The sequence below is a fragment of the Lasioglossum baleicum genome, chromosome 13 (genome assembly GCF_051020765.1).
Source record: "Lasioglossum baleicum chromosome 13, iyLasBale1, whole genome shotgun sequence".
NCBI classification, from domain to species: domain Eukaryota; kingdom Metazoa; phylum Arthropoda; class Insecta; order Hymenoptera; family Halictidae; genus Lasioglossum; species Lasioglossum baleicum.
Window position 1 is genome coordinate 8,695,642 of NC_134941.1, and position 26,043 is coordinate 8,721,684.

The following is a 26,043-nucleotide window of genomic DNA, read 5'->3' on the forward strand; positions in this document are numbered from 1 at the left end:
ATAAACTGTTTTGCCTTCGAATTATCCGGTCCTCTTAAGAGTAAAATATTAAAACAGCATTTCATCAAATGAGATAAAATGTGTGGAATAGTAAGAAACACATTCTTAGTTTACTATATACCAGATTTGTTAACTGTATCCGATATGATACACCATGCAGCGAAGGGTTAAATTAATGTAATGACGAACTATAAACAAATGCATGGTGAATTGTAGATTCAATAAAGAAAGAGTTAAAAATAATTGTACTTTTATTCGGATGATAACTGAACTTCACATATTTTGTGAGAAAAAAGTAGAATTCACTGTTCATAGAATTGCACGGAATATTCATTCTTAAAGTATTATTATGTCGATTTAAATATATTCAACCTTTAAAATGATTTAAATATTGTGCTCTCTTTGGCGCCGACTGAAGAATTAATTAGAAGTTTCCGAAGCCTCTTCATAATTTCAATAAATGTGAAATAAACAGATGGTCATTTCTGATAGATCCAAAGTTAAATAAATTTGTTCGATTTTGTATGATGTTTGTGATCACTGGAGTGACACTGAGCGCACTAACAGGTAAAAAGGTTAGTGTGTGATAGGTCCCTACAAAGATCTTATTTTACCATAATTCGCTGAAGCAGTCACCGTAATTCAGTAAAGTCGTTCGCAGAGCGAAAAGTCGAGCAAACAGCAGAAGAAATCCGTCCCCGTTGAATTAAGGAATCACGATAGAGAGAAAACGGCGAAGAGAGGGAGAGGAGACTGGTGGAGAACCTATTTTGCAGGATCTCTAAGGAATAAGGAAACCGGAAGCGAATCGAATATCCCTATTCCTGCCGGATCTCGGATTTCAAGCCAAGAGCCACGGGGAAAATATACCCCGAACCCTATACTCGGAACACATTGGACCCTGCGTCACGCAGAAACGAAGGATACCTAACCCGTTGACGTGACGAAAGTAAATGGCTCCGGGTCCGTTGTCAACGGACTCGAATAAGAGGAAAACGAGATCAACGGAGGAGAGACACCGACGACTTCTCCCATCGGTAATTTCCGGATGAACCGAGCGCCGGCGAACTTTTGACGTCAACGTTATTGAGAGCCCCGGCCAGATCGAACTGTCGCATATAAATATTAGACTGTTGCGCAACTTACTTTCGACTTCGCCCGGCGAACTTTGATTTCCTTTCTCGCGCCGAACGTCGTCTTCCTATCGGTCGCTACTGTAAATCAAAATCCGATTTCGAAACTTTTTTCCTCTGCCGCGACTCGCTTTTATCGGAACCGTTCGCTCGGAATCGAACCGTGTTTCACAAATCCTTATACAGCTTTTACATTCCGAATTCACCCTGTTACGAATCAAGTTCACCCTTTCGCAAATTCTTCGTTGAACTTGGTCTACAAAACTTATGACAAGGTGTATTTTAAATCAGTGACAGTGGCAGGAGAATTTTAGACAACAGTGATACGAAAAACATTCTAGTGCGTCAAGAATGAAAATAAATATCCTTTTCTCGTTGATTCGTTGTTAATCGTGTTTGTTCATTACAGACTCAAATAAAAAAGTGTTAAAAAGTTTTTTCACCTACTTCTTAGCAATTTAAATTTTTCCGAAATCTTTTTTGCTCGTCTTCTGGGAAACCGTTGCTTCTAATTCTAGATAGAAGTCAGGTAGTTCAAATTTTGAAAAAGTGATTCTGTTTTAACCCCTTGCCATACCAATTCTTTTACAGTTACAGTGATTAGAATGTCTTTATCCCGAAAAATGTCGTAGAAGAGAAAAGAAAATTTATATTTCTTTTATGGCTACATCTATTTGAATGCTTAAATATTGATTACAAGCGGAAACAAATTTTATTTCATCTAAAAAGAAAGGCATACAAATTCATATTTGTTAGACTTTGTTAAAATCTTCTTCACGAGTCTGACTCGTCAAAATACGGCAAGGGGTTAAAGATAGTCCGGCTTTGACCACCAAAATTTCATTTCATTCAATTCATACACTTAGGTTGCTATATATTACCCTTGTCCGTCCCCAGTTAGAATATGCTTCAGTTACATGCTCTCCGAATAGCTTAAAATACGAAATCATGCTAGAGAGAATACAGCATAAATTTCTTAGGTTCTGTTCTTATAAGATTAATAAACCTATGTCAATCTTTGATCATGATTACTCCACAATATTAAACATTGTCAACCTGGAAACATTGTCTGCTCGCAGAAGAGTATCCGACCAGAGCTTAACTTTTAACTTAATTAATAACCATATAGATTGTCCCTCTCTCCTTATGCAAATCAATTTTTATGCACCCGAACGTTCTTTGAGATCTCGAGCAGGTTTCCAAACACTTAAATACAAATCCACATATGGATTAAAAAATCCTATAAATCGAATTATTGCGAACTCCAACACTCTATATAATAGTATAGATTATTTTAATGGGTCGTTGTACACTTTCAAAAAACAATTACGCATGATTAACTTATAATATCAGTACCTCTCTATACCAACAGTTTTTCTTTTTTATGCATGTCCTTTCTTAGTAATTTATGTTAAGTCTTTGTTATATTGTAAACATTTGTGTAAATGGACCTCGGTCCGCTCATAATAAATAAATAATAATAATAATAAAAATAGATTAACAATAGCCTATTTCTCGAAGCGTACGTCTACGAATAACAAGCTCGCAGAGCCCGGTGGGTTCGCCGCGGGACTAATTTCGATCGGGGGGGAAATTAGCCAACTATTGCATAAAGCAATTTCGTTCGAAAATATCGAGTTCGAATGGCTCGAGGGTGCGGCGGATCGCAAGTCGGTCCATTGTGCGAAGAGCACGGGTCGGCCTATTCATCGTGTTATGCTACTTCGTTGCGCGGCTGGTTCGCCTATTGAAAGAGTATCGGTCGCGAGGCGCGGGAAAACATCGGTCCAATTTTCAGAAAATCTCGGCGGACAATGTGGCCGCGCGCTGCTATGCCAACGAGACAGTTAATGAGACCGGAAATAAGAGACGGGCAAATTACGGCGCGGTCTCGACGCGCCGTTGCGGCTATTGGCGCGTATCGATTGTATGGCCGATACGTTCGAGGTCGGTTCCTTTTGCTACCGGTTTGTTGAACGGTTCACGGGTGGGTCCCCGCCACTCTAACGAGCTCGATGAGGAAAAAATAAAAAAATAGACCTTCTCGTCTCTCGACATCGTGTCTCCCTTTACAACGGACGACCCGTAATCCCGTTGTAACGAGATACGAACGCCACGGCACGGCGGCTCGGCTACTTTTCACAGCTGCCGGAAGTCGACTGTGTTCCCAACAATTTCCTTCCGTCGCGCCAGCCATTCCGCGCAACCCTGTCCCGGCTAATGCAAACGTAACGCGGATATCAAGTTTCGTCTGGATATTCAACTATGCCGCGGTAATTTGTCTTTCGTTCGGGAAATTGCGGAGACCCCGACGAACAGGTGGAAACTTCTTGTTAGTGTTAAGTGCAGGACCACGCCGGAAGAAGTGCTGCCGATTTAACACAGCATTTGCTAAATGGCACTGCACACCCCTTCTTCTTGCTGTTTTAGATTATATTTATAATCATTGGGATTGCACAGATGTACAGGCGCATTGTGCAGAAGTAAAATACTTTCGCTCCATTAGATAGCACATAGAAAATCATTATAATTTTAAGAAACGGGAAATTGACCTCTAAGCGTACACCAATAGCAACCGAGTTACTCAGGTGGCCTATTTTAGGTGCTCCACCGTGTCGATTCCAGAGGTGGGCATTATTTCGCGAAAAAATTATTCGAAATACTATTATTTAATATTTTAGATTCTATTTTGCTTAAAGAAAACAGTATTTTATTTGAACAATCTGAACCTCGAAATAAAATATTTCTATTTGAACAATCTGAACCTCTCGAAATAAAATAGTTCTATTTTAACAATTTCATTCACAAAATAAAATATTTTATTTTTTGCGTCGTTATACCTCTAATACTTTCAGAAATCGCATTACTTATTTAATATTTCTTATTTTAGCAATAATTTAAAGAAGAAATGGTACTTAATATAAGAAACTATATCACTTGCCACATTTTCGTTTCATTTTTTTGTTTGACTGCTGCTATTCGCATACAACAAGGTGCAGCGTTCCAAATTGGAATCTGTTAGGGTGCTCCTTCGAGGACACAGAATCGGTCCAGCAAAGTTAAAAAGTCTCTTAACTGGGGCAGAGGATGGTATAGCTGTGTTGTATTTTAAAAATAATGTTTTCATGTATTCGTACTTTGCAATACTTTCAATTCGTGTATCACTCTATCGCTCAAATATTGAAATAATTCTAATTCTGCAATATTTGTATGACTGATATCATTTGTTTCTTTTTCCATAAAGGAAAAAAAGTCATCTACTTCTTTTTTTTGCGAAATATTGAGGTCGTGACTCTGAAATTGGATTTGCAATCTGTTTCAAAGCATTTAATACGGTTTCTTTGATAAATGTACGTTTTTCTTCATTTAAGTCTTTCGGAATCCATCGTAATTTCCATTTTTGATGGCTAACAGTAGCAATTATTTAGTCGCTTGCGTGTTCAGAAAAATCGAATGAATCACGAAATCGAGATTTTAAAGTCGATAGTAAATGTAGTTTCAAAGGTTCGCAATATCTATTGAATGCGACCCCATAATTTTGAGCAATAATATTTAAAATTGAAATTGAAAATGAAGACAAAGTACAGATATTTTCAATATTCTTCAAATAAAATATAATACTATTTTCAAAAATTACTGCATCAAATAAAATATTTTATTTTCAAACATTACTGCATCAAACAAAATATTTTATTTTCAAAAATTACCGCATCAAATAAAATATTTTATTTCCAAAGTTGTACAGATACCGTAAAATAAATGGGATTACTTACTATTTACTATTTAAAATACTATTTTCCCCAGCTCTGGTCGATTCTTGTAACTAAATTGATAAACTACCTAAATAGCGTTGCAGAAATGATAGCGAAACTCTGTGGGAAACGAAAGAAATCCATGACAGAAAAGTGCATTATTCATTCGGTCTATTCACGGACATTTATCTGTACCACCACGAATGAAATTCAAATCGGGAAATTCTACTTATATTGGAGCAAACTAACTAAGATTGCGAGCTTAACAAATTCCGCGCGCCATCGAGCAGGCTACTTTCCGAGTATGATAGATAACAACAGCGAGAGTTCCTCAATGGGATTGAAAAGCGTCTTATTAAGCAGAATTCTCGAGGAGTTGTGATATCGGGGCCCTGGGCCAGAGGGTAATCGAACGCCGGTAATAACATCAAGGACACGGTTTCTCACAATGCCTCGGGTCGTAAATGTCCATTCGGGTTGAACTTTTAAATAGGATCGAGGCGCGCGATAGCATTCGAGGAGATCAGCGGAACGTCGCGAGAGGAGAGCGATCGTTCGAAGAAATCGTATTCGAACACTCTAATAGCCGATTCCTAGGGATTGCTATTAATTTGTTCAACGAACCACGGGCTGCATCCTTTACGAGCGTCTATCCCTCGTCGGCTGGCACCGCGCACACAGCCCAGACTTGGCCGCGCTCCAAATTGAATCCATTTAAATACTTGGCTTTCTTGCCCCTGGCACCTTTTAACTCTCGATTTTATGAGATTCTACGATCGCGCCCGAGCCCACGGTGAAAACCCATTAATGCACATCATGCGTACCAGCGACACCATTCCTTTTTACCCTTGAAACACGTGCCCACTTTACTTTTCATTTCCCTCCCGAGCTTATTGCCTTTGAAATCGAGTTCTCGCGTCGGAGCAAGCTGGTCGGTCGGACGTTTCACATGGCTGTGGATTGCTCTCTGTTTCCACTTAGAGCTGATTCGTGATGACGTGTTAGTACTCTTTCACCGAGGATTCTATGCAATTTATTTTTTGATCTCTGAAGCTTCACTACAAAATTCATCCAGTGTCGAATGATTCAAACACAAAAATTGTATTCAGTTTCATAAGAATCTTTTATTTATTTTTTAATAGATAATCTTTTTTTTTAAAACAGTAGGAAACTTGTTCACTCTCTTAAATATTCTATGACGTAAATATTCTTCTTGTAATTGATGCAGAAAACTTCTTTTTTAATCAGAAGGGATCTTGCACACGCTCTTAAATATTTTATTAATATTTAAATAGTCTGCTTGCAATTGATGCAGAAAATGTCTGCATTGCATAAATATACAAAATGAATATATATATAACCGTATTTAGTTTAAAAAATGGAGCAGGCACGACCTGAAGCGTTTGAAACATCCCGAAATAAAAATCTGAAACCGCAAGAGGTCGGTTTCCTCAGTACACAGGTCTGTCTTATCGTCATGCTCCCCGGGAAAACTACTGGAATACCGAAATGGCAGCTCGGGAATATAGGGCGAAGGGAAAAGAGCTCCAGAGGTACGACGAATAAGAACCTTACGGATCAGATACAGCAAGGGAAAGCGATTGTCAAGAAATACGGCCATTTTAGCGTCGTCCATCGAGCGTCCTCGTTCCATGCATAACAAAGGAATACCGTACGGTCCAAGGATAATCTTCCCAGAAGGACTACGGGATCCTTCAACCCACGGAGATTCGTCCGCGGATATTTTCCATCTTGAACCTCCCAGTACTTCATTCTCACGTTGTAATTCCTTGTGATCGCCCTATTTTCCTCCGCCATTTATTTTTATCATTTTCTCAAGATTCATCCTCTTTTATCAAAATTCTTTTCTCATGTATTTTTGGGCTCCATTAATTTCCATGAATAAATCAGTACTTCTTCTGCTCGCGATTTTCTACAAATTTTATACAATCAGACAGCAGTGTTTTATTATATGTAAAATATTTAAAGTATTTTTATTTTGAAGTCGTGGTCGAGTCGCCGTGTTAATTGAAGCTGAAGATTGGAGATCCGCGAGCTAATATGGAACGAGGAACATACGAGGGGCAAGATAGCGAACGGAACTAGCAATTCGCGAACCGCGAACGAGCGGGCCCGACCCGGCCCGATCTGGCCCGAATCACCCAGGGCTCGCATCAACTTTTAACGCGGCAATGCCGTTCGCCGATAAAACGTAAAATCGGATTTCCCAGCGATGATGGGGGATCGTTCCCCGGGTCGTAGCGATCCGGCTACAGGGAAGTGTTTCCTGGGAGCGGCAGCGTTGCGATCGGAAACACGTTCAACGGATTTATTGCCGGAAAGTCACGTCGAGCGGATTTTCTCGTCGTCGTGGCCTTGAAGCAGCGCAAGGATCCCGAGGGGGCGCCTCGGAACGGCGGCGATATACCCGCGAATCCGTGGCCGAGGGGACAGAGGGGATCCCGGGAATGAACTTTGTATCGAGAACAGCGTATATTGAGACCGGGCTGAAAGCTTTTTGAAGAGAGAAGACTATTCTGCGACGCCGCGTCCCCACGGATCGACATTCCGCGCACACAGCCAGTGAAAAACCTCTCGCGGACGGTGCCGTCCTCTGGGAATTCCGCTTAGCGAGATCCTCTATCTCACTCTCTCCCACTTCGACTCTCCCTCCTCTCCCTGACTCTAACGAGGAACGTAACGTTCGGAAATTTTCATCGACAGATTATTGGAGCGTTCGTAATTAATTGGGGATTTCGCTGAGCTCCTCGGAGTCCATTAAAATGGGGGAACCTGTCGTTGCAGCCGATCAAATGGCATCTTTGAGATTTTATAGAGAAATAAATAGTCTGGTGGCTGTTTACTTTAACGATTCTTCGCTAATTTTACCAGGAACGATCCGAAACCTGGAAACTCAAAAAATTATGATTTTGCACGTAATTAAGTGAACATTTAAACAGGAATTATTGGCGAATGCAGCTGTAAGTTATGTTGTAGCGCAAAATTGCGAAGCCTTCAATCAAACTCAACGTTTCACGGCATCTGTCATTTGTTTTGACACATCTTTTATGTTTTAGGTTAACCTAATTATTACGAATTATAACTATTTCTCTAATTTCATCCGCTGATCGAAATTAATTGTTTCATTTCAGTTGAATATCAACCCATTGTAAAAGTAAGATGAAAAAAAACAAGTTATGCTGGAAGCAATGAAGAACGATGGTTCCAATAAATCTAAGCCCATGCATATTAAAATGCAGTAACGAAATTATTGAAAAATCCAGAAACTATCTGAACACTCAACATAAAAATTAGTAGTCATATTTTTAATTTATCGTTTAATGTAATCTAGTTTTTTTTATTATAAATGTTGCGTTCTATATTTACTTTCTTTTGCTACTATTATTATGGGGCAGAGGGAGTAATTTATCTTAAATTAATTAAAATAACATGTATTATTGGGAACAATCATTGTCCCCTGTCAATCAATTGATGACATAAAAACTGATCCATTAAAAATTTCAGAATTACAGAATCGCCGAGCCCCGAAGACCGATCTCAGCGAAACGGTCACTCTTCGGAACACCGAGAAACAACAGTGACAACCGAAGGTATTTGCATGCCTCTGTAATTCCTACCGAGGAGATTCTGCAACTTTATAATTTCGAATACCGTGAGAACGACAGAGAGGGGGAAGGGAAGCGTCTCTCATGAAACTTTCATGGACCATATTTTCCATTGTTCGTCGGACGGGATCAAGAACTGTGGAAAACTAAACAAGAACGTTGCACGAAACAATGGAAAGGCCGCGAAGGTAGAATGCAACGGACGAGTGTTTTCTTTCTCGATAATTTCGCTTCGATTTTATTCGCAATTTAATGTAGCGATAAATGAATTTCCATGGTTGGATAGAATGTGATTAAACTTTTTTATTCAGCTTGTCTGAACAGTGGGGCCATCTAATTCTACTTGGTAACTGGTTGTCTCATTATACCAGTCTGACATTTAATCGATTTATTCTACTTATTTGGTTATCTACCCTATTCTGTCAGACTAATAAGCCTATTATAGTTATCTGTCCACCAGCGGACTTATTCTGCTTGCTTGATTACAGGCAATCCGTTTCTACTTGAATACAGTTCTACGTATTCCACTTGACCGATTATGCTCTATGCAATTGTCGGATTATTACTCGTCTTATTCTACTTCCACATCCAGTGAGAGCTTTTCTGTACTTATCCGACAATTCCACGATCTAGTAGACAAGTCTGAGATGCATCTCTACATCCCCTGTTCGACTGGATAGTGGTTGACCTACTCCACTTTCTTACAGCTTGATATATTATAATGTCTGCCTATGAATCGTCCTGTTCTACGTGCTTAACCACCGACGCACTTAATTTACTGGTCTGACGATAGAAGGGATATTCTACTTTCTTGCCCACCCAGATATTTATTCTACTCGTCTGGCCATAAAATACTTATAATATTTTACTTGGTTGCACGATGAGAGACAATTATTCTACTTGTCTGACTAGTAAGATACACATTCTACTTGATTCTTCACTTGGATTACGATAATTACTAGTGTGGGAATGGAAAAACAATGAAAATACATATGTACTTTTTCATTAGTATGTGTCGAAATGTTGTCACGCATGTTGGTTTGTTGCTGATCATCGATGCTCGCAGCTCCACTATAAATCCACCCTTAGACTGTGAATTCTACGCATTTATGACAAGAGAAACAAACACGATCGAACGTTCACAGAGCGAAAGCCTATCAAAGGGAGCTTCGTAATGGAAGAGACGCGAGTGCTTTCTTTCTCGATAATTTCCCTTCGATTCCAGTCGCGATTTAATCGGATGATGAAAACTTTCCCACGAACGGCCGGAATGAAATTGCTCTCGGTTAACGTGAACTGAAAGGACCGCCGACTGGGGGCCGCGCTCAAGGGAATACAATTAAACCGATCGATACAAAGAAAAGTTCACGAACCACGGGAAACATCGAGCGTCGCAATAAAAGTGTCTCCCCGACCTGCGGCCCTTAACCTATACGCCGTGTTAATTATTTTCTGCAGCCGTCTTCGAAAAATTGCAAGCTCCACGAAAATGACGATTCGGGGAAATCTAATTTTTGAAAGCTCCGTCCTCATTCCTGGATTGCTCGGTGAGAATCAGTAGACACGGACTAATTTAACTTCTCTAAAAATGCCAAATTTGCATCGGTAGAAAATTAGTGTCTGACCATATCTGTCTGTTTCTACTGATTCCTACCAAGCGCAATGGTAGTCCAAAAATGACCTTAACACTAAACCTACCACCACCTGTCAAAATGACCGGTTCCAGATTTTATTATTTATAATTATTGAAACAATGAAAATGATTTTCTAAGAATTGATTGTATAAACATCTTTAATAGAGCACGTATTATAATAGGAGTCGCACAAAGTCTCTATAACATCAATATCGTCGTTTTTATAAGCGAACATGTACCAGTTACTTTTAAGGCTCGGTAGGTTTAGTGTTAAAAACATTTAATGAATTTTGAAATATTGTTGTGCTATTCTCAACTTTTGATACGCCAGCTACGAAGCGCTGTAAAATGCGAGGATGCGCATTCCGTCGACTCGAAGTTAACGAACGACGGAAAGGATTCGTCGGGTTACCTCGAGCCAGACGACAATACTGAATTCGCGAAGTTGCCATCGAATCCTCCGGCGAAGTTCGATAGAAACTTCGCGAGCAGCCGGTGCGGCGCGCGATCCGCGAGACTCCGTGGAAGTTAGTTTGCAATTACGAACGCGCGTGCCGAAGACGAACCCGTAAAACGGGGGTGGGTCCGTCTTGAGAGATCTCGTAACCGTGGTGACTGTCGCCATTAACCGCGATTACTGCCCGCGGCCAGCCGATACTGTTACCGCGATGGCTGTTTGCATTTACGACGGTGAAGCGCGACGAAGTGCGGCGAGGCGCCTCTACGATGAAACTGAGCCAACCCCGCCGTGGATCAACGGAGATCCTTTTGGCTGGGGATTCAATAGAATTTCACTTTAGCCTCAGGTTTATACGGGGTACCCCAAAAATATTGTACTTTCTTGAGAGGGGTGATTCCTTTGATAAAACATTTAGTGAAATATCAGTAGTTAAAATTGTCTGTATTTGTTGTACGATATTGAATCCACTTGAGAACGTTTTCCTTTCTTTAATAATTTTACTAGGTCGTAAATAATAACTGTTCGGTTCAAGTTCGAGACGCGAGTGTAATGGGATGGTAGAAGTTACTGTTTAATACTTAACAAATAACTTCATTCAATACTAGCTTTTGCCCGCGGCTTCGCTCGCACAGAAAACCGTTTAATACCCTCGGAAATTGATATTGTTTCTCCATATAAAACCTTTTAACCCCCCATTCACCCCTATAGAGTTTTAATTTTATGTCATGCCGCCATCTTAGATTTCAAAACCCCTTTTCACCCCCTTAGGGGATTAATTTTTTAAAATGTCGGAACAGATGTTTGATTAATTATATCAAAGAGCATTAAGTCCAAGTTTCAAGCAAATCCGACCACAAATAAAATATTACTCATACAAACGTTGCAACCCCTTTTCACCCCCCCCCCCGGGGGGTTGAATTTTTTAAAATGCCGAAACAGGTGTTTGATTAATTATATCAAATAGCATTAAGACCAAGTATGAAGTAAATCCGACCACGAACAAAATATTCCTCATGCAAACGTTGCAACCACTTTTCACCCCATTGGGGGTTGAATTTAGAAATATCCTTTCTTATCCCTTGTGTAGATCATAAAGGAAACCTCTGAGCAAAATTTCAGCTTTCTAGGTCCAAGGGTTTAGCCAGAGCGTTGATCAGTGAGTGAGTGAATGAGTCATCACTGCATTTTTATATATAGAGGTATCGTAGATTCGAAGATCGCGAACTAAGCGAAGTACTACTAATGAACTAAGCGGTCGGGTTCGTCGTCACGCTAAATTGCAGCCATCAATTTTTGTCATAAATACATAAAATTCGCAGTTTAGTCATAAAGTGAAGTCGTCAACTTATATAAGTGACTCGAATAATTTCATCGCCCACTATAAAGAAACGAACAGATCAAGCAAACTGTAAAACAATTTGAACAATTTAAAAGTATACGATTATTTCCAACTCGATAAAATTATTATGGAAAAAATATACGTCTACAAGTGCTGTATATTACAAATGTTATTCTACATAAAAATCCGGAGTCTAACAATTACAGAATAAAACAACACTGCACGGTCAAGAAAAATCACCGGCTGTCTACAAAGTTCCTTATCGATTCAAGGGCCAATTTGCAAGAGTTCGCAAGGTGTCCGATGGCGAAAACGGGTCAAAGAATCTCACGATCGAGCAGATTTCCTTGACGACGCGGAAACTGACTGCGACCGCAGACCGTCGGGACGGGTAGCTGCGCGATAAAACTGGGGGGAACGAGCTTTGTATTGGAAATCGCGTAAATTCGCTCGTAAAATGGCGAAAGGGCGGCCTGGCGGCGAGGCAGGCACGGGAAGTAACGACGAATCCCAGGGACAGTAACGGCAGGTAAAAGAGCGCCGGCCACAGTTTTTACAAGAACAAATGTCGACACGCTATAAATTCCCCGGCGTATCTGGCTATCGAGTATCCACGGTGTAACGGGGGCCTCCTCGATCCCAAGGACGATCCTCCATCTTTTCTGGTTTTATCACATCGCTACCCGTAAAACCGGAACATGAATTTCATATTCCCCTAAGCACAGACCAACCGGAAATTCCTCCGAAAATTGCACATACTCTTCACTCCGAGTTTGGTGCTTTTCGACTTCAGAACAGTAGTTGATCATTCGCTTCATATGTACAGTCACTTGTAACAACTTCGGTTCAGACCCTTTTTTAATATTGAATATTATTTTGGAAACTCTTTAAGATTTTTAAAAAATACATTTTCAATGAGTCTCTGTTTCTGACAATGAACTTAGGGAATATTTATTTCGTTTACTGATACAACTTCTAAGGCACATTTTCTCGGAGTCCGAGTTCGAATTTCGAGGACCGGAAAATTCGGGGCGGACTGCCCGATCCGCGAAATCGTAAAGAACAAGGTTTTGTATTTTCGCAGAGGAATTTGCATGCTCCGAATGATCTCATATTTCTGTTCCTGGCGACGTGTAAATCAATCGTGGTGAAAAGTCAGAGCGATGACGCACGCCGATCCGCCGCGGTGTAATTCATCGGTTGAAAATAACAGGGAATCTCGGGATCGGGGCGAGGATAATTCCCGCTGATAGATTTACTCGCCGCTTCCTCCTTGGCCGGCGCACATAATAGCCGGAGTCGTATTAAATCAACGGTGAAGGGACCATTTATCCGAGCATCGCGGAATGACCTAAGTTTCCCCGAATAACCCGGCTGGCCGGGCATCGCCTACTAAATGGCCGTCATTCGTGATGTATGAAGCGTCAAAAAGAATCGCCGGCCGAGCCAGTGCCGACCGATTGAATCTTTGAAAAACAAATTGCACGGAACCGTGGCTACGTTCGCAACGAATCGATATCTCTCTTTCCCACTCTCCCGATGCCTGAATCCTGCGTTACGAAGACCGTGACCCAGGCAACGGTGAATGGACCTCGAAGAAACGGATCCACAGTGCCGAACTATGAAATAAATGCTACGGGCATTTAATTACCTCTTGAATCACTGTGCGCTGAATTCGGGCCAGCTCTGAAGACGAGAAAACTGCAGTTTTGTGCACCTGAATGTGATCACTGAGAGGCTTGCGCATTCGTGAGAGCAGCAAGTAATATTGCGATTTATTAAGATAATTATGTTCTTTGATTTTTGATGCGATTGATGGTCGATACTTATATTTTATATGCTCAAGCCAGAGAAAATAGCAAGTAGTATAAACTCGCGATGGGTCAGACACAATTAAAATTTTAAAATAGAATTTAAAAGAAATTCTAAGAAAATTCTAACTAATGCTCCCTTATTTCTAAAATTGTTTTAAATTAATAGAATTCACAGTAGAATTTAAAATTGAAAACGTTGTTTGATGTGTACCAAAATCCGCAGGGAGGATCACCGAAGGTACAACGTAATTATGCAAAGTATAATTCAAGTTTGACGAGGGTCTCATGAAACTAATATACGAAAACTCGTATACTAGACGAATTACTCGCATTTTATTATATCGTTGCTACATTTTATCATTCTCTTTCCGTAGTCGTAACCCGTCGCTCTCATAATTTTGAATGGGTTTTATACGTCGTTCGACGTTCAGCCCAGATTTTGATTTTATCGAGATTTTATGGGATAGTTCGGTTTATGCTCCTCAGACTCCCAAGAGAGAGCTTTTTTGGGTATAAGTGTCCCCTCTGCCTTGCTAAGTATCGGCAGGGACCTTCATCAGAGATTGGATGATGCGCTGATCATGCTCTGTTATCAGTAATCAATCAACTGTTACTGTTATGGCATAGCTCGCGATCCGGATGTATGATCGACCTTCTTGCTCGATATGTGATACGCCAATGCTCTGGTTGATAAATTAATGCCGGGAAACTGGGTGATAGGCGAGTAGATGCACGTTCGCTGCACTCGCTCATTTGCTGCAACTACAACACCGGATTCGTAATTTCTGGCCGATTTATGCTGAAGTTATGGGCTTCGCAAATTCATCGTGGTACTGCAAGAATGTCGTAAATTAATCTCAGCAAACACTGAAACGTAGGCACGTGTTGGCTCATTTATATTAATCCGTCCGAACAAATTGATGCTGGTTACTCTGATGATTACACTGCGAAATAAAAATTTTCTAGCTAAATTGCAAGAGAAACTGGAGTCAAAAAGAAATTTATATTCATTGTCAATATGTTCGCTAAATTTCTCGATTGTTTTTACTGTATTAAATTACACGTAATCATTTTCGTTTGATATGTATCGTTTAAAACATATCACAGACAGCATTCCTAGAAAATTTTCGGAAATTTTCCATTCGTCAACTGTTTATTTTTACCCTTGTCAGCCTGGGGTGCACTTGCACCCCATACACAGAGAAAATGACAATTAAATTACTTGACCGAAGATATTCGGTAAAAATACGACTTTAATGCACATTCTCAGCCTCGAACGCATCTCCCTGCAGAATCGAATTCCGAGAAAAGTGATCGCCGCTAATGGATCCCGGCGACCCGGCCCTGGTGCATCCAACGCGGCCCTGGTGCCGGTGTAAGTGTATCTGGATTAATATGCCAGTGAAAAATACCGCGGCGGATGACACTAATTCGTGACCTCCATAAATCGGCCGTCTCCTCGCCGACTCCATTCGACCCCGAATATTTATGGGGGTCGATAAATAATAAGAAAGTATAATAAGCGACGCACCGACACGCCCCCGGGGCCACCCTTCGTTCGACTTCCGTCGACGATTGCTTTCCCGATTCCGCGTTCCACTTCCCTTCCATCCGTGCCCACCCACACCCCCTGCAAACCCACCCCCGCATACAAGCGACCGGCGTGCAATAAATTCACGTCCTTTTTCGACGGGGGACATTCAACGATTCGAACCCGTTTCCTGCGCTTTCTCATACATTCCCACCACCCTACAACACCCGCCCCTCTCTATCGTCGACCCCCATAGCCCATGGTTTTTTTCGAGCCACGGTCTCCTCGCCGATCGCCATCGCGCTCCAGGATACGCGAACGTATTACGGAGTGAATAAAAATGTCGATGGGCATTCCTGCGCGACGACCCACCACCCCTCGGCTTTGTTCTTTATAAAAGCGAGCGGAGAGATTGTTCCTGTGCGCTCGCGAGCATCCCCGACGATCGATCCGGTATGTGGTCACTGTTTTTCGGGGGTGGGTGTACGGGATGCGTTGTTTCCTCGCGAGTTGTCGCCAAACAGGCGATTTATTTCATGAGGGGGTACGTTACCGAGCTTAATATTAAGTTCACGGTAATATCCTGAATTTCCTTTTATATTATATTTCTATATATTCTTGATTAAATATATTCATAATAAATTTATTTCTTTGGGTATACAGGGTGTCCCAAAATTCGTGAAAATCCCGAAAGAGGGTGGTTCCTGAGACCATTTCAAGCGACATTCTCCTTTGCAAAAATGTTATCCGCGGCTTTGTTTAGGAGGTATTAACGAAAAACACGGACCAATCAGAGCGCGACCTAGACGCGAGTTGGCACAGTAGTCATGGCGCGCCAACTGTCTATTGGCCGACTGTGCCAACTCGCGTCTAGGTCGCGTTCTGATTGGTCCGTGTTTTTCGTTAATAACTCCTGAACAAAGCCGCGGATAACATTTTTTCAAAGGAAATGGTCTCAGGAACCACCCCCTTTCGGGATTTTCACGAATTTTGGGACACCCTGTATATTATTGGGAAAATGGCCAAAACTTTGGATAGACTCATTCTTGTTATGTTTATAAACTAATGTGAAATAGTTATTTCCAGAGCTCCGTAAACCTAGTGTTAAGAGCGGCTTGTCGTGTGACGATAGCACCCATTTTATTTAGATGTCTGGTTTTACTTTTACTTTTTTTTTAGAAGCTAGAAAAATATTTTGAAAACATTGTAATTTTTATGTGGGCCTATATTGAAAATTGAGGAAATACAGTAACGTCTCTATCGACACAAAAACCTCGGAAGGATTCGTTTGCGCTGTAGAGGACAACGTGTGTAAAGAGAGGCCACGTGCGGGGGGTGCTTCAAATTGTGCCGGCGACTGCGACTCTCCGCGTCTCTTTCTTTCCCATACGCTGTCCTTCCTTGCGCCCGAAACTTTCACGGTCACTGAAACCACTAAATACAGTTGAAATTATATCGTGTTTGGTCTTTTCTTAATCAGAAAAATGCCATGGATATATTGATGAAAGTTTCATTAAAAAATAAGTAATAATAAGAAAGCTTAAATATTGGTGTTGCATTGTGAGGCCTTTCAAACTGTGCCGACGACTGCAAATCTCCGCGTCGCATTAGTAGTGGTTCACACCGGTATACCTGAGCCGAGATCAGATTACTACTGGAGGGGATATTTTTTTGCGTCAATCGAGACATTAATAGTAGAATTGGCTAGCAATAGTCAGACACCAGATCCAAAGAAGACCCGTAAAGAAAATGGTTCGTTCCGGTCGTGACGGCAACAAAGTAATGTTATTCGACATTATAACGACCAGCACTTAGCAGCATATCAAGCCGGTGGAAGGACAATAAAAGTCATAATTTTTCATTGTCAGTTTCATTACTTAGCAGACTGAGAGATGTGCTTCGACGATAATAATATTCACATGGACAGAATCGTCGTGGGGAAGTACAGTGCAGCGTCGAACACCGTAAACTTCGTTTCTAATTGAAGGTCTTGAAAGATGTCCCAACCGAAATCGTTCGGAGAGACTGTCAAACCGGTTCTGTTGTTACAATTTCTATTTGGTATAGGCTCCCCCGCATGTTTGACGAAGCACAAAGTGAAGAAGTCCGTGGAGATCATTTACACTGTATGTGTCGTGGCTGCAAATCTTCTCACGCTATACCACCAGTGTTATTGCTCGAAATACTTTAGGATGTTTGAAGCAAATAAACATTCAACGTTCAATTTCGCGTCCTTTCTTAGCGCGTATATCATCATTCTGACACTCGTCATTGCGCCAAGATTCAATAAAGAGGTACGTGGTTCTACATAATATTTAATACACTATGCGATGTGGGTTTTTACCATTTGTTCAAGTCTCGTGGATTTGATAATAAAAACCGTTTTCGTGAACAGGACGTGCAGAATATAATCACGGTCGTGGATGAAATCGATGAAAAAATGGATACGATCGGATTGCCGAAACAACATCGGGCACAGCGCAAATACCTAATGTTCGCTTTCTTCTGCTCGCTAATGCATATCGCGATAGATTTGCTACTGCAATGGTATTTTTTTCTCGACGAAAATATACCAATATACCACAAAATTCTCCTCGGCTTGACTGGCAATACTATCTCATTTCTGACTCTGACAGCACACGTGTCTTTCTGCTTCTGGGTCAGGTATAAAAATTCAGTTCAATTTCAAGCTTCACTAATAATGAACTCATGCATTCGGCACACAGATACATCCGAACGAAGTTCAGTCAATTGAACTACTTAATGGAGGAGATGATTGATTCTTCGGGGCCTAAACGATTTCTTGAGATATCCGACTACCAGATCAAGAGGAGGAGATGTCTGAACGTTCGCCTTGTTAAAGGGAACGTGCAAATAATTACGAAAGCAAAGTAGGAAAGTTTATCGTGATATCTGTTTTCCAGGAATACTGTAATATTGTCTAAGCTCAGTGACTAACATTATTTTCCTATTCTCCACACTCTAATTCTTTAATATCATTCATATAAATCTATTAGAATTAATTTTGGGTAAATTTTACTTTACCGGACTCAAAATTTGTATCTTTCCCCTACGAATTATGACGTATTTGGTATGTAATCCAGTAGATTTGTACCCGGGGCGGATGCAGATTGAAGTTTCGATCTTCTAGTGATCAATAGTTGAGGAGCTATGGTCGCTTAAGGATGTTCTGGAGGTACAATGGGAGACAAAAGTACAAGAAATTCGAAATCCATCAATGTATTGGCAATGAACGCCATTCATGAGTATATTTTGCATTAAACTTTTGCGAATACTGTACCCTCCGTAGCTATATTCAAGTGGTCTACACTCTACACTTGTCGCGTTTCCATGCTAGCGAGAGACAACACGATAAATTTGACGTTTTGTAACAGTTTATAACTTTTTTTGCTCTGTAACTGTTCAGTGAATCCTAATAAATTTTGTACATAATTAATTACATGATTTTTACTACGTATAAACAAAACTGGAGTTTCTAGTTGCGTTTTTTCAAGGTTTGAATAGGGTTGGAAGCGTAATTATATGAATTCTCCATAAGAAGACGTGTTAAAATGTGCAAACTTTAAGTTGCTATAATTCTTAAACGATGCAGTGAATCGAACCCAAACTTTGGTAATTGCATTAATTTAGTAAGAATTATATCTTGTCAAATTTTCAACAATTTTGTTGCGTTTTCATATACCTCCAGAACATCCTTAAAATTTGGCATTTTTGACAGGTAAGGGCGCCGCCATATTGGTTTGTAGTGACGATCGCGAGAGCCGCTTACCTTGCTCCCCCCTCCCCCGACCTAATCCTAACCAACTCGGTAAGCGGCGTGCGACCGTCACTACAAACCAATATGGCGGCGCCCTTACCTATCAAAATCACTGCAGATTGCTCAACTTTAAGCGACCGTAGCTTTTCAACTATTGATCCTGGAGGTTCGAAACTTCGATCTGCATCCGCGCCGGGTACAAATCTACTGGATTACATACCAAATACTTCATAATTCGTAGGAGAAAGGCACAAATTTTGGTAAAGTAAAGAGCAGCCTTAATTTTCATTATTAAACATTCGTATCCTTAACACAATGGAATTTGTAATAAAAATTGTATTAAGTATTAAACGATGAATATGTTGTTGCATGAAGAGAATGTCATCTGGATTTGATCAAGATCGCAAGGAGGGTGAACAAATTTTGCGGAGTCAACCTTCTATCGATACTAGTCACCTCGATCACGATAATCTTGGAAATGTTGTATATGATCAATTATTTCATGTTGTTTCCTGGATCTGGGGCCGACGTATTTATGGAAATCTTTCCTGTGATAGTCTGGATATTACTGAACTCATTTAGAATGATTCATCTACACATCAGCTGCATGCAAACGAGTAACGAGGTGAGCTTACTTGTTTTATATTTTAATATTGTATCATTTTTCATTCTTTTATTTCACACAGGCAGGGAAAGCAGGTTACCTTCTCTGTCGACTGTACGACTCGTCAACTAGCATGCAATTCCGCATCGAGGTATACCATTCAAGAGTATTTTGTTCATGAATTCACTATTTAATATGTTTCAAACAGAGTCTCGATTCAGGTACAACGATTCGCCCAGCAAGTACAGCAAAATCCATTAGTATTGACTGTTTGCGGACTCGTCGACATCGATGATACGTTTCTTACGAGTGTACGTTCATTCTATCGTGTAAATATTCAATTAAACAGTGCTGAACGTTTCGTGAAACTGAATTCGTCATTTTTCAGACGGCCGGCACGGTCTTCACCTACATTATCGTGATTTTGCAACTACAAGCGCAACACCTGCAGCGAAAATTAGATGCGAACTCAACGTTTGTGACGTCTGCGACAAATTAAACAAATTAAGATAATTCTAATTTGGCGTAATAATTTAACTTGACTATGACCAATTTAACTTATATATCAACCAATGTACTGTGTGGTTAATCAAAAGTGTAATTCATGTTGTCAATGGCAAATAAAGTTTAAAATCCACGTGTCAAATGGTGTACATTTCACTCAGGGTGAACAGCAAGCAGTACAAATTCCTAATGAGTCAGACACAATTAATTTGGTGATTATGTATGTTATTACGAAACTGCGGATCTCTATGCAAAATAAAAAAAAATGTTCGAATTCATTCCAGGGCTCAGGAGTCAAATAAAAATTGTATTCTTCTTTTAATTATCCTATTAAGCTGAAACTAGTACATTGATGTTCTTAAATATTTTTAACATAGCCACTGCTTTCAATTGTACATGTCCAGTTTTGTGATAAATGCATAAAATCCGCAGTCTAGTTATTACGATACACGACCAAAAAATTCACTCTTCCACTGATATAGTGCCTACAATTTAATAAAATTACTTTCCACGAAATAGGGGAAGATCTAAATAATATTTATAATCAATGTCGATATTAAATTAGATGCGTATATTTTTTATTATTGCCTACTTCTTCTTCACAATGCCTACTTTGCTTTTTCCATTAACTTCATTTAATTGTTAATCGATGCGACCACCATTAGGAGCTGGTAATGACAATGCAACGTTTCATTGACTACTATATGCTACTCCTACTTGAAATATACATGAAACACATTGTCGTTAACCTACTAATGATTAAAGTATGATACGAATGAAATAAAATGGTATTGCTGATAGTGTATCTCCGAATAAAAATAAGTCGAAAAGGCTAGCAATAGGCAAACACGAGAACCAAGTCATCAAGAGATCATATCCATATCCTGTTGGCCCCCATTAACATTTAGTAGCTCGCAAAGGCAACAAGCCAACGCAAGGACACTGAAGGTCACAATTTGTCATAACGAGTGTTATTACTTAGTGAACCATTAATTTAAAAAATTACGATAGGGCGATCGCCACAGGCGACGGAACCGTCGCCGGAAAGTACAGTGCACTGTTGGGCACCGTCAATTTCGTTTCGAATTGAAAATTGGGATCGTCAAAGATGTTCCGACCGAAAACATTCAGCGAGACTATCAGACCGGTTCTGTTATTGAATATTCTATTTGGTACCGGCTCGTTCGTTGTGTCGAAAAAACAGAAAGTGAGCAAGTATGTGGAGAGCGTCTACACGGTTGTCGCCTGGATATCCTTCAACGTTGTATTGATGATGCAACTTGTCTACCGTAATGCCGTCCTACCGAAAACAATCGGTGTGAACAAGATCGTGATCGCGTTGTGGAGTACCATAATGTATGCCACGGTGACGGTGCTGATATTCATTACGAAATTCAAAATGAAGGTACGTGGCGGCTACCGTTCGTACCCTTCTTATACAGGGTGTTCATTTGAAAACTTTCCAGCCTAATAACTCGAAAAGTATGAAAGATATTAAAAAAGTGTAAAACAACGATTTCGAGGGGGGAAGAAGGGGGGACAGTATCCATTTTTTATTTGGGTGGCGTTTTGAAGGTCCCTTGAAGGTCAACTTTGTTTTTTCAAATGGAATTATGGAATTTAAAAAAAAATGCTAGGATATAAAATGCGACAGAATTTAGAACGATTTTAATTTATTCCAGATCTAAAAAGTCTACTACCACGGGAAATAAGATTCTATTTGATTCCAGTTTCTCTCTCTCTCTTAAAATTCGTCTAGAAAAATTGCAAATTGCATAAACATCAGCAGCGTAATTATCATATTATATCAAGTACAATATATTCTGGTTAATGAAATTTATAAAAATATACAATAGAGCTACAGATTAAAAATTGATACTACATTTTTAAAAAGATTTAAAAAGTACACTAACATTTGCAATCATAATTAGATCCGGGGAGTGAATAAAATAATGATTAAAACACAGTTTTTAATCCGTTTGTGAGCAGAGTACACAGGATTTGATCGAGGCTGTAGATCAAATCGATCAGAAAATGCAGTCGATCGGATTGCCAAGTCAGTATCCAATTCAATACAAGCACCAAATGTATTATATCGGTTGTTGGTTGGCGCATGTCACGATGTCCTGGATAGTAACATTGATTTTTCGAATCAATCCGAATGCACCGATCGTAGACAGAATTATTCTAACTATTGGCTTGAACCATATCCAAACTATCCTGACGGTCGTGCAACTATCTTTCACACTCTGGATCGGGTAAGGAACCATAACACGATGTTAGGAATATTTGACTTACATCGCCGCGTGCTTTCGACAAATAGGCATATTCGAATGAAGTTCACTCAATTGAACCACTTACTGGAAGAGATGATCGAAATGACTGATCAATCGGGCCCTAAACAATTTCTTGAGGTACACAACAGCCAGGTTCAGAAGAGAAGACGTCAGGACGTTCATGCTGTCAAGGGAAACGTGGATACCATCACGAAAGCAAAGTAAACGAATTTGATCAGACATCTATTATCTAGAATTCATATTGATTGAAATTATTTTAAAAGATTAATTTAGATGTAAAAATGTAAAAATGCGACTAAAGCTTGTGAGAAGCTTCTTCTCTCGGTTACTTGACAGCAACAAACTAGCTTTACACGTATTTTTCTTCTTCAATGTAAGCTATTTCCTAGAATATAATTATTTAGACTTCCAACTGTAATCATATATTAGAAGATTTAGTCGCATTTTTACATGTATCAGCTTTTCCGTACAAGCGCCGACTTCCCGTTCGCTCCCGTCACTAGCCACCGCAAGGAGACTCGGTCGCTGCGCCGTTACTGATCAAACCGAGCGTTCGCCGACATACTTTATTTTTTTTTACACTGTTCCACCAAACGGACACTTCTGAGATTTTTTCACGAAACAGGTTAGAATCATAGCAATATTTTAGAATTTTTTCGTAGGTGCCAATCCAGAGGAAGATAGTGAAAAAAATTCCCAAAAAATGAATTAATTATTTTCAACTATAAATAATTAGCAAAAAATTCTAAAAAAATCTCTCAAATATAGAGTGTATCTATATCTTTTGTTTGCGGTTTATCCCATGTCGCGCGCGCGATATCTTTTCTCGATTTAGAGAAAATTGCATTTAAGTGCGGGGGAATTTACCTCAATATCACCCCTATCCGTTGGGGGTAGACATTTGAAATTTCACACAATGTTTTTTTAGACATAAAACGATGTTTTAAGACAGGAATCAGGAAAATCAGGGGCCGCTGGCCCATGCTTATCCAGCTATACCCTTTATCAGGAGGTTACCAGGAGGCTGAAATGTTAAATAATTAAATATGTCGTTCGATACAGGAACTATCACCTGGAGTTGATCGCAATCACAAGACGACTAAATAAGTTTTACGGAATGCAGCTTCTCTTGACAACATTGAACTGGCTCTTAACAACCGTGACATTATTATATATGTTCAACTTTTGCATATGGCAACCTCTATCCAGAGCCGAGACGTTTGAAGAACTCGGTGCCGTGATAATCTGGATAATCCTAAACATGTTGAGAATGATCCATCTCTACAGCAACTGTGTGCAGACAAGTAACGAGGCGAGTATATTAATATTCTATTTTAAAGTCAAGAATTAATAAACAATATTGATTATACTCTTTTATTTCATGCAGGCAGGTAAAGCAGGATTCCTTCTGTGTAGACTATACAACTCATCGACCAGCATAGAATTCCGTGCCGAGGTAAACAATCGAAGTTCTTCACGCAATCGCTAATTCTTTTTTGTATCAAACCACATTGTAGGTTCAAAATTTCACTCATCAAGTACAAGAAAATCCATTGGTACTCAATGTTTGTGGACTCGTCGACATCGATCGAACGTTTCTTACCAGTGTACGTCGATCGTGTATAACAATCTAATAAATCGTATTCAGAACTTCTTGAAACTGAATTCAGGACATTTTTCAGGTGATGGGCTCGATCTTTGCCTATCTGCTCGTGATCGTTCAATTAGCGTTTACGCCAGTGAACAACAGACGAAATATAGCTGCGAATGCGACGGATGTGAACGTGACAGCAAACTACACTTGAAACCTCAACCAAATCGCAGATAAACTTATTTTTAACAAGTCTACCCAGACTAAATCTAACGAATTTTCTTTTGCTTGCAAAAGTGGCAAGATAGAATTTATGTAGTCGTTGTGTTGCTTGTATTGTAATGTAAGCTGGAATAAATAAATCTATTCAATAATTTTTGGTACATTAACACTAAACCTACCATTGCCGGTCGAATGACCGGTCTTACGTTTTTAATTCTATAATTATTGAAACTATGACGTTGCTTACATGGAAAATGATTCGATAAATTTCTTTATCCAAGGGTGTTTCGTTTATCTGATAAAGGAAATATCTTGTGACGCGCACTGAACTTACGAACAAAAATTTGTTCACAATAATTGTTCGGTATGAAGGGTACAAATCATATAGTCTAATTTTTTAGGACTAAAATGGTGGGGAGGAGGGCTTTCAAAGTCAAATTAAGTGTTTTGAATGGAATGTCCTATTTTTTATACCATAGATCGATAGAGTATCAAATTGTAAGTATTATAGTGTTGACTTTCATATGACTTAATCCTACTAGTTAACGAGATATTATCGAAACAATTTTCTTTCTTCTTTGGATAATATCTCGTTAACTATTAGGTTTAAGTCATATGAAGGTCAACACTATAATAGTCAGAATTTGATACTCTATCGATCTATGGTATAAAAAATTGGACGTTCCATTTAAAACACTTCATTTGACTTTGAAATCCCCCTCCCCACCATTCTAGTCCTAAAAAAATTAGACTATATGATTGTACCCTTCATACCGAACAATTTTTGTGAACAAATTTTTTTCGAAACTTCATTTCGTAAGTTCAGTGCGTCACAAGATATTTCCGTTATCAGATAAACGAAACACCCTGTATAGCAATAAAAATAAACATTTTAATCCCTTTCAGTGCTCGGTAGTTTTAGTGTTAAATTCATTATCGTCAACCTGTTAGTACTAACATTTTTATGTGTATTCAATAAATTGGTATAACTGCCAGTGTGTTCTCCAAATTAAAACGAGTAGAAAAGGCTAGCAATAGTCGGACACGAGAACTATGTAATCAAGAGATCTTAAACCCCATTCTCTTGATCCCCATTAGTGTTTAGTAGCTCGCAAGGGCAACGAGTCAACGCAAGGACACTGAAAGTCACACTTTTCCATCGCGAATTTCATTACTTAGCGAACTATTAATTCTGAAAATTGCGACAGGATGATCGCCACGCGAGCGACGGTACCGTCGCGGGAAAGTACAGTACAGCGTCGAGCACGGTCTATTTCGTTTCGAATGGAAAGTTGAGATCGTGAAAGATGTTCCGACCGAAAACGTTCAGCGAGACTATCAGACCGGTTCTGTTATTGAATATTCTATTTGGCACCGGCTCGTTCGTTGTGTCGAAAAAACAGAAAGTGAGCAAGTGCGTGGAGAGCGTCTACACGGTTGTCGCCTGGATATCCTTCAACGTTGTATTGATGATGCAATTTGTCTACAGAGAAGCTTTCGCAATTCCAAAAGTAGAACTGAATTTGTTTTTGAGCATGACGTGGACCGCGATATCGTATCTGACGATGACGGTGCTGATATTCGTTACGAAATTCAAAACGAAGGTACGTGGCGTTTGATAGGGTAAACTGTACAATGATTGGCACCCTAAGCCGAAATCGTAGTAAAAATCTTTTTATCTGTTTTTTTGAAATGTTTAAACAAGCTCAGCTTGCTATTATTATAAGCTGATAGAGATATTTCAGCAAAATCGAACAG

General features: G+C 39.7%; 2 protein-coding genes across 6 annotated transcripts in view; one reads left to right on the forward strand and one right to left on the reverse strand.

Annotated features, from left to right (window-relative positions):
• Nucleotides 1-26,043, reverse strand: part of Rho-5 (rhomboid-5) — a 330,384-nt gene that overhangs the window by 176,773 nt on the left and 127,568 nt on the right. The window lies entirely within an intron of this gene.
• On the forward strand, nt 21,284-24,277 carry LOC143215153 (uncharacterized). Its single transcript, XM_076437009.1, has 7 exons — nt 21,284-21,580; nt 22,165-22,433; nt 22,499-22,672; nt 23,535-23,784; nt 23,860-23,928; nt 23,990-24,079; nt 24,143-24,277. Exons 1-7 carry the CDS (start codon nt 21,284-21,286, stop codon nt 24,275-24,277), a joined length of 1,284 nt encoding a protein of 427 aa, XP_076293124.1.

Excerpts from the sequence above, each read along its gene's own strand:
- LOC143215153 (XM_076437009.1), top strand. The coding sequence starts at position 21,284 with ATGTTCCGACCGAAAACATTCAGCGAGACTATCAGACCGGTTCTGTTA. Across the intron at positions 21,581-22,164 it reads TTACGAAATTCAAAATGAAG|AGTACACAGGATTTGATCGA; the intron begins GTACGTGGCGGC and ends GTTTGTGAGCAG. Across the intron at positions 22,673-23,534 it reads GATACCATCACGAAAGCAAA|GAACTATCACCTGGAGTTGA; the intron begins GTAAACGAATTT and ends CGTTCGATACAG.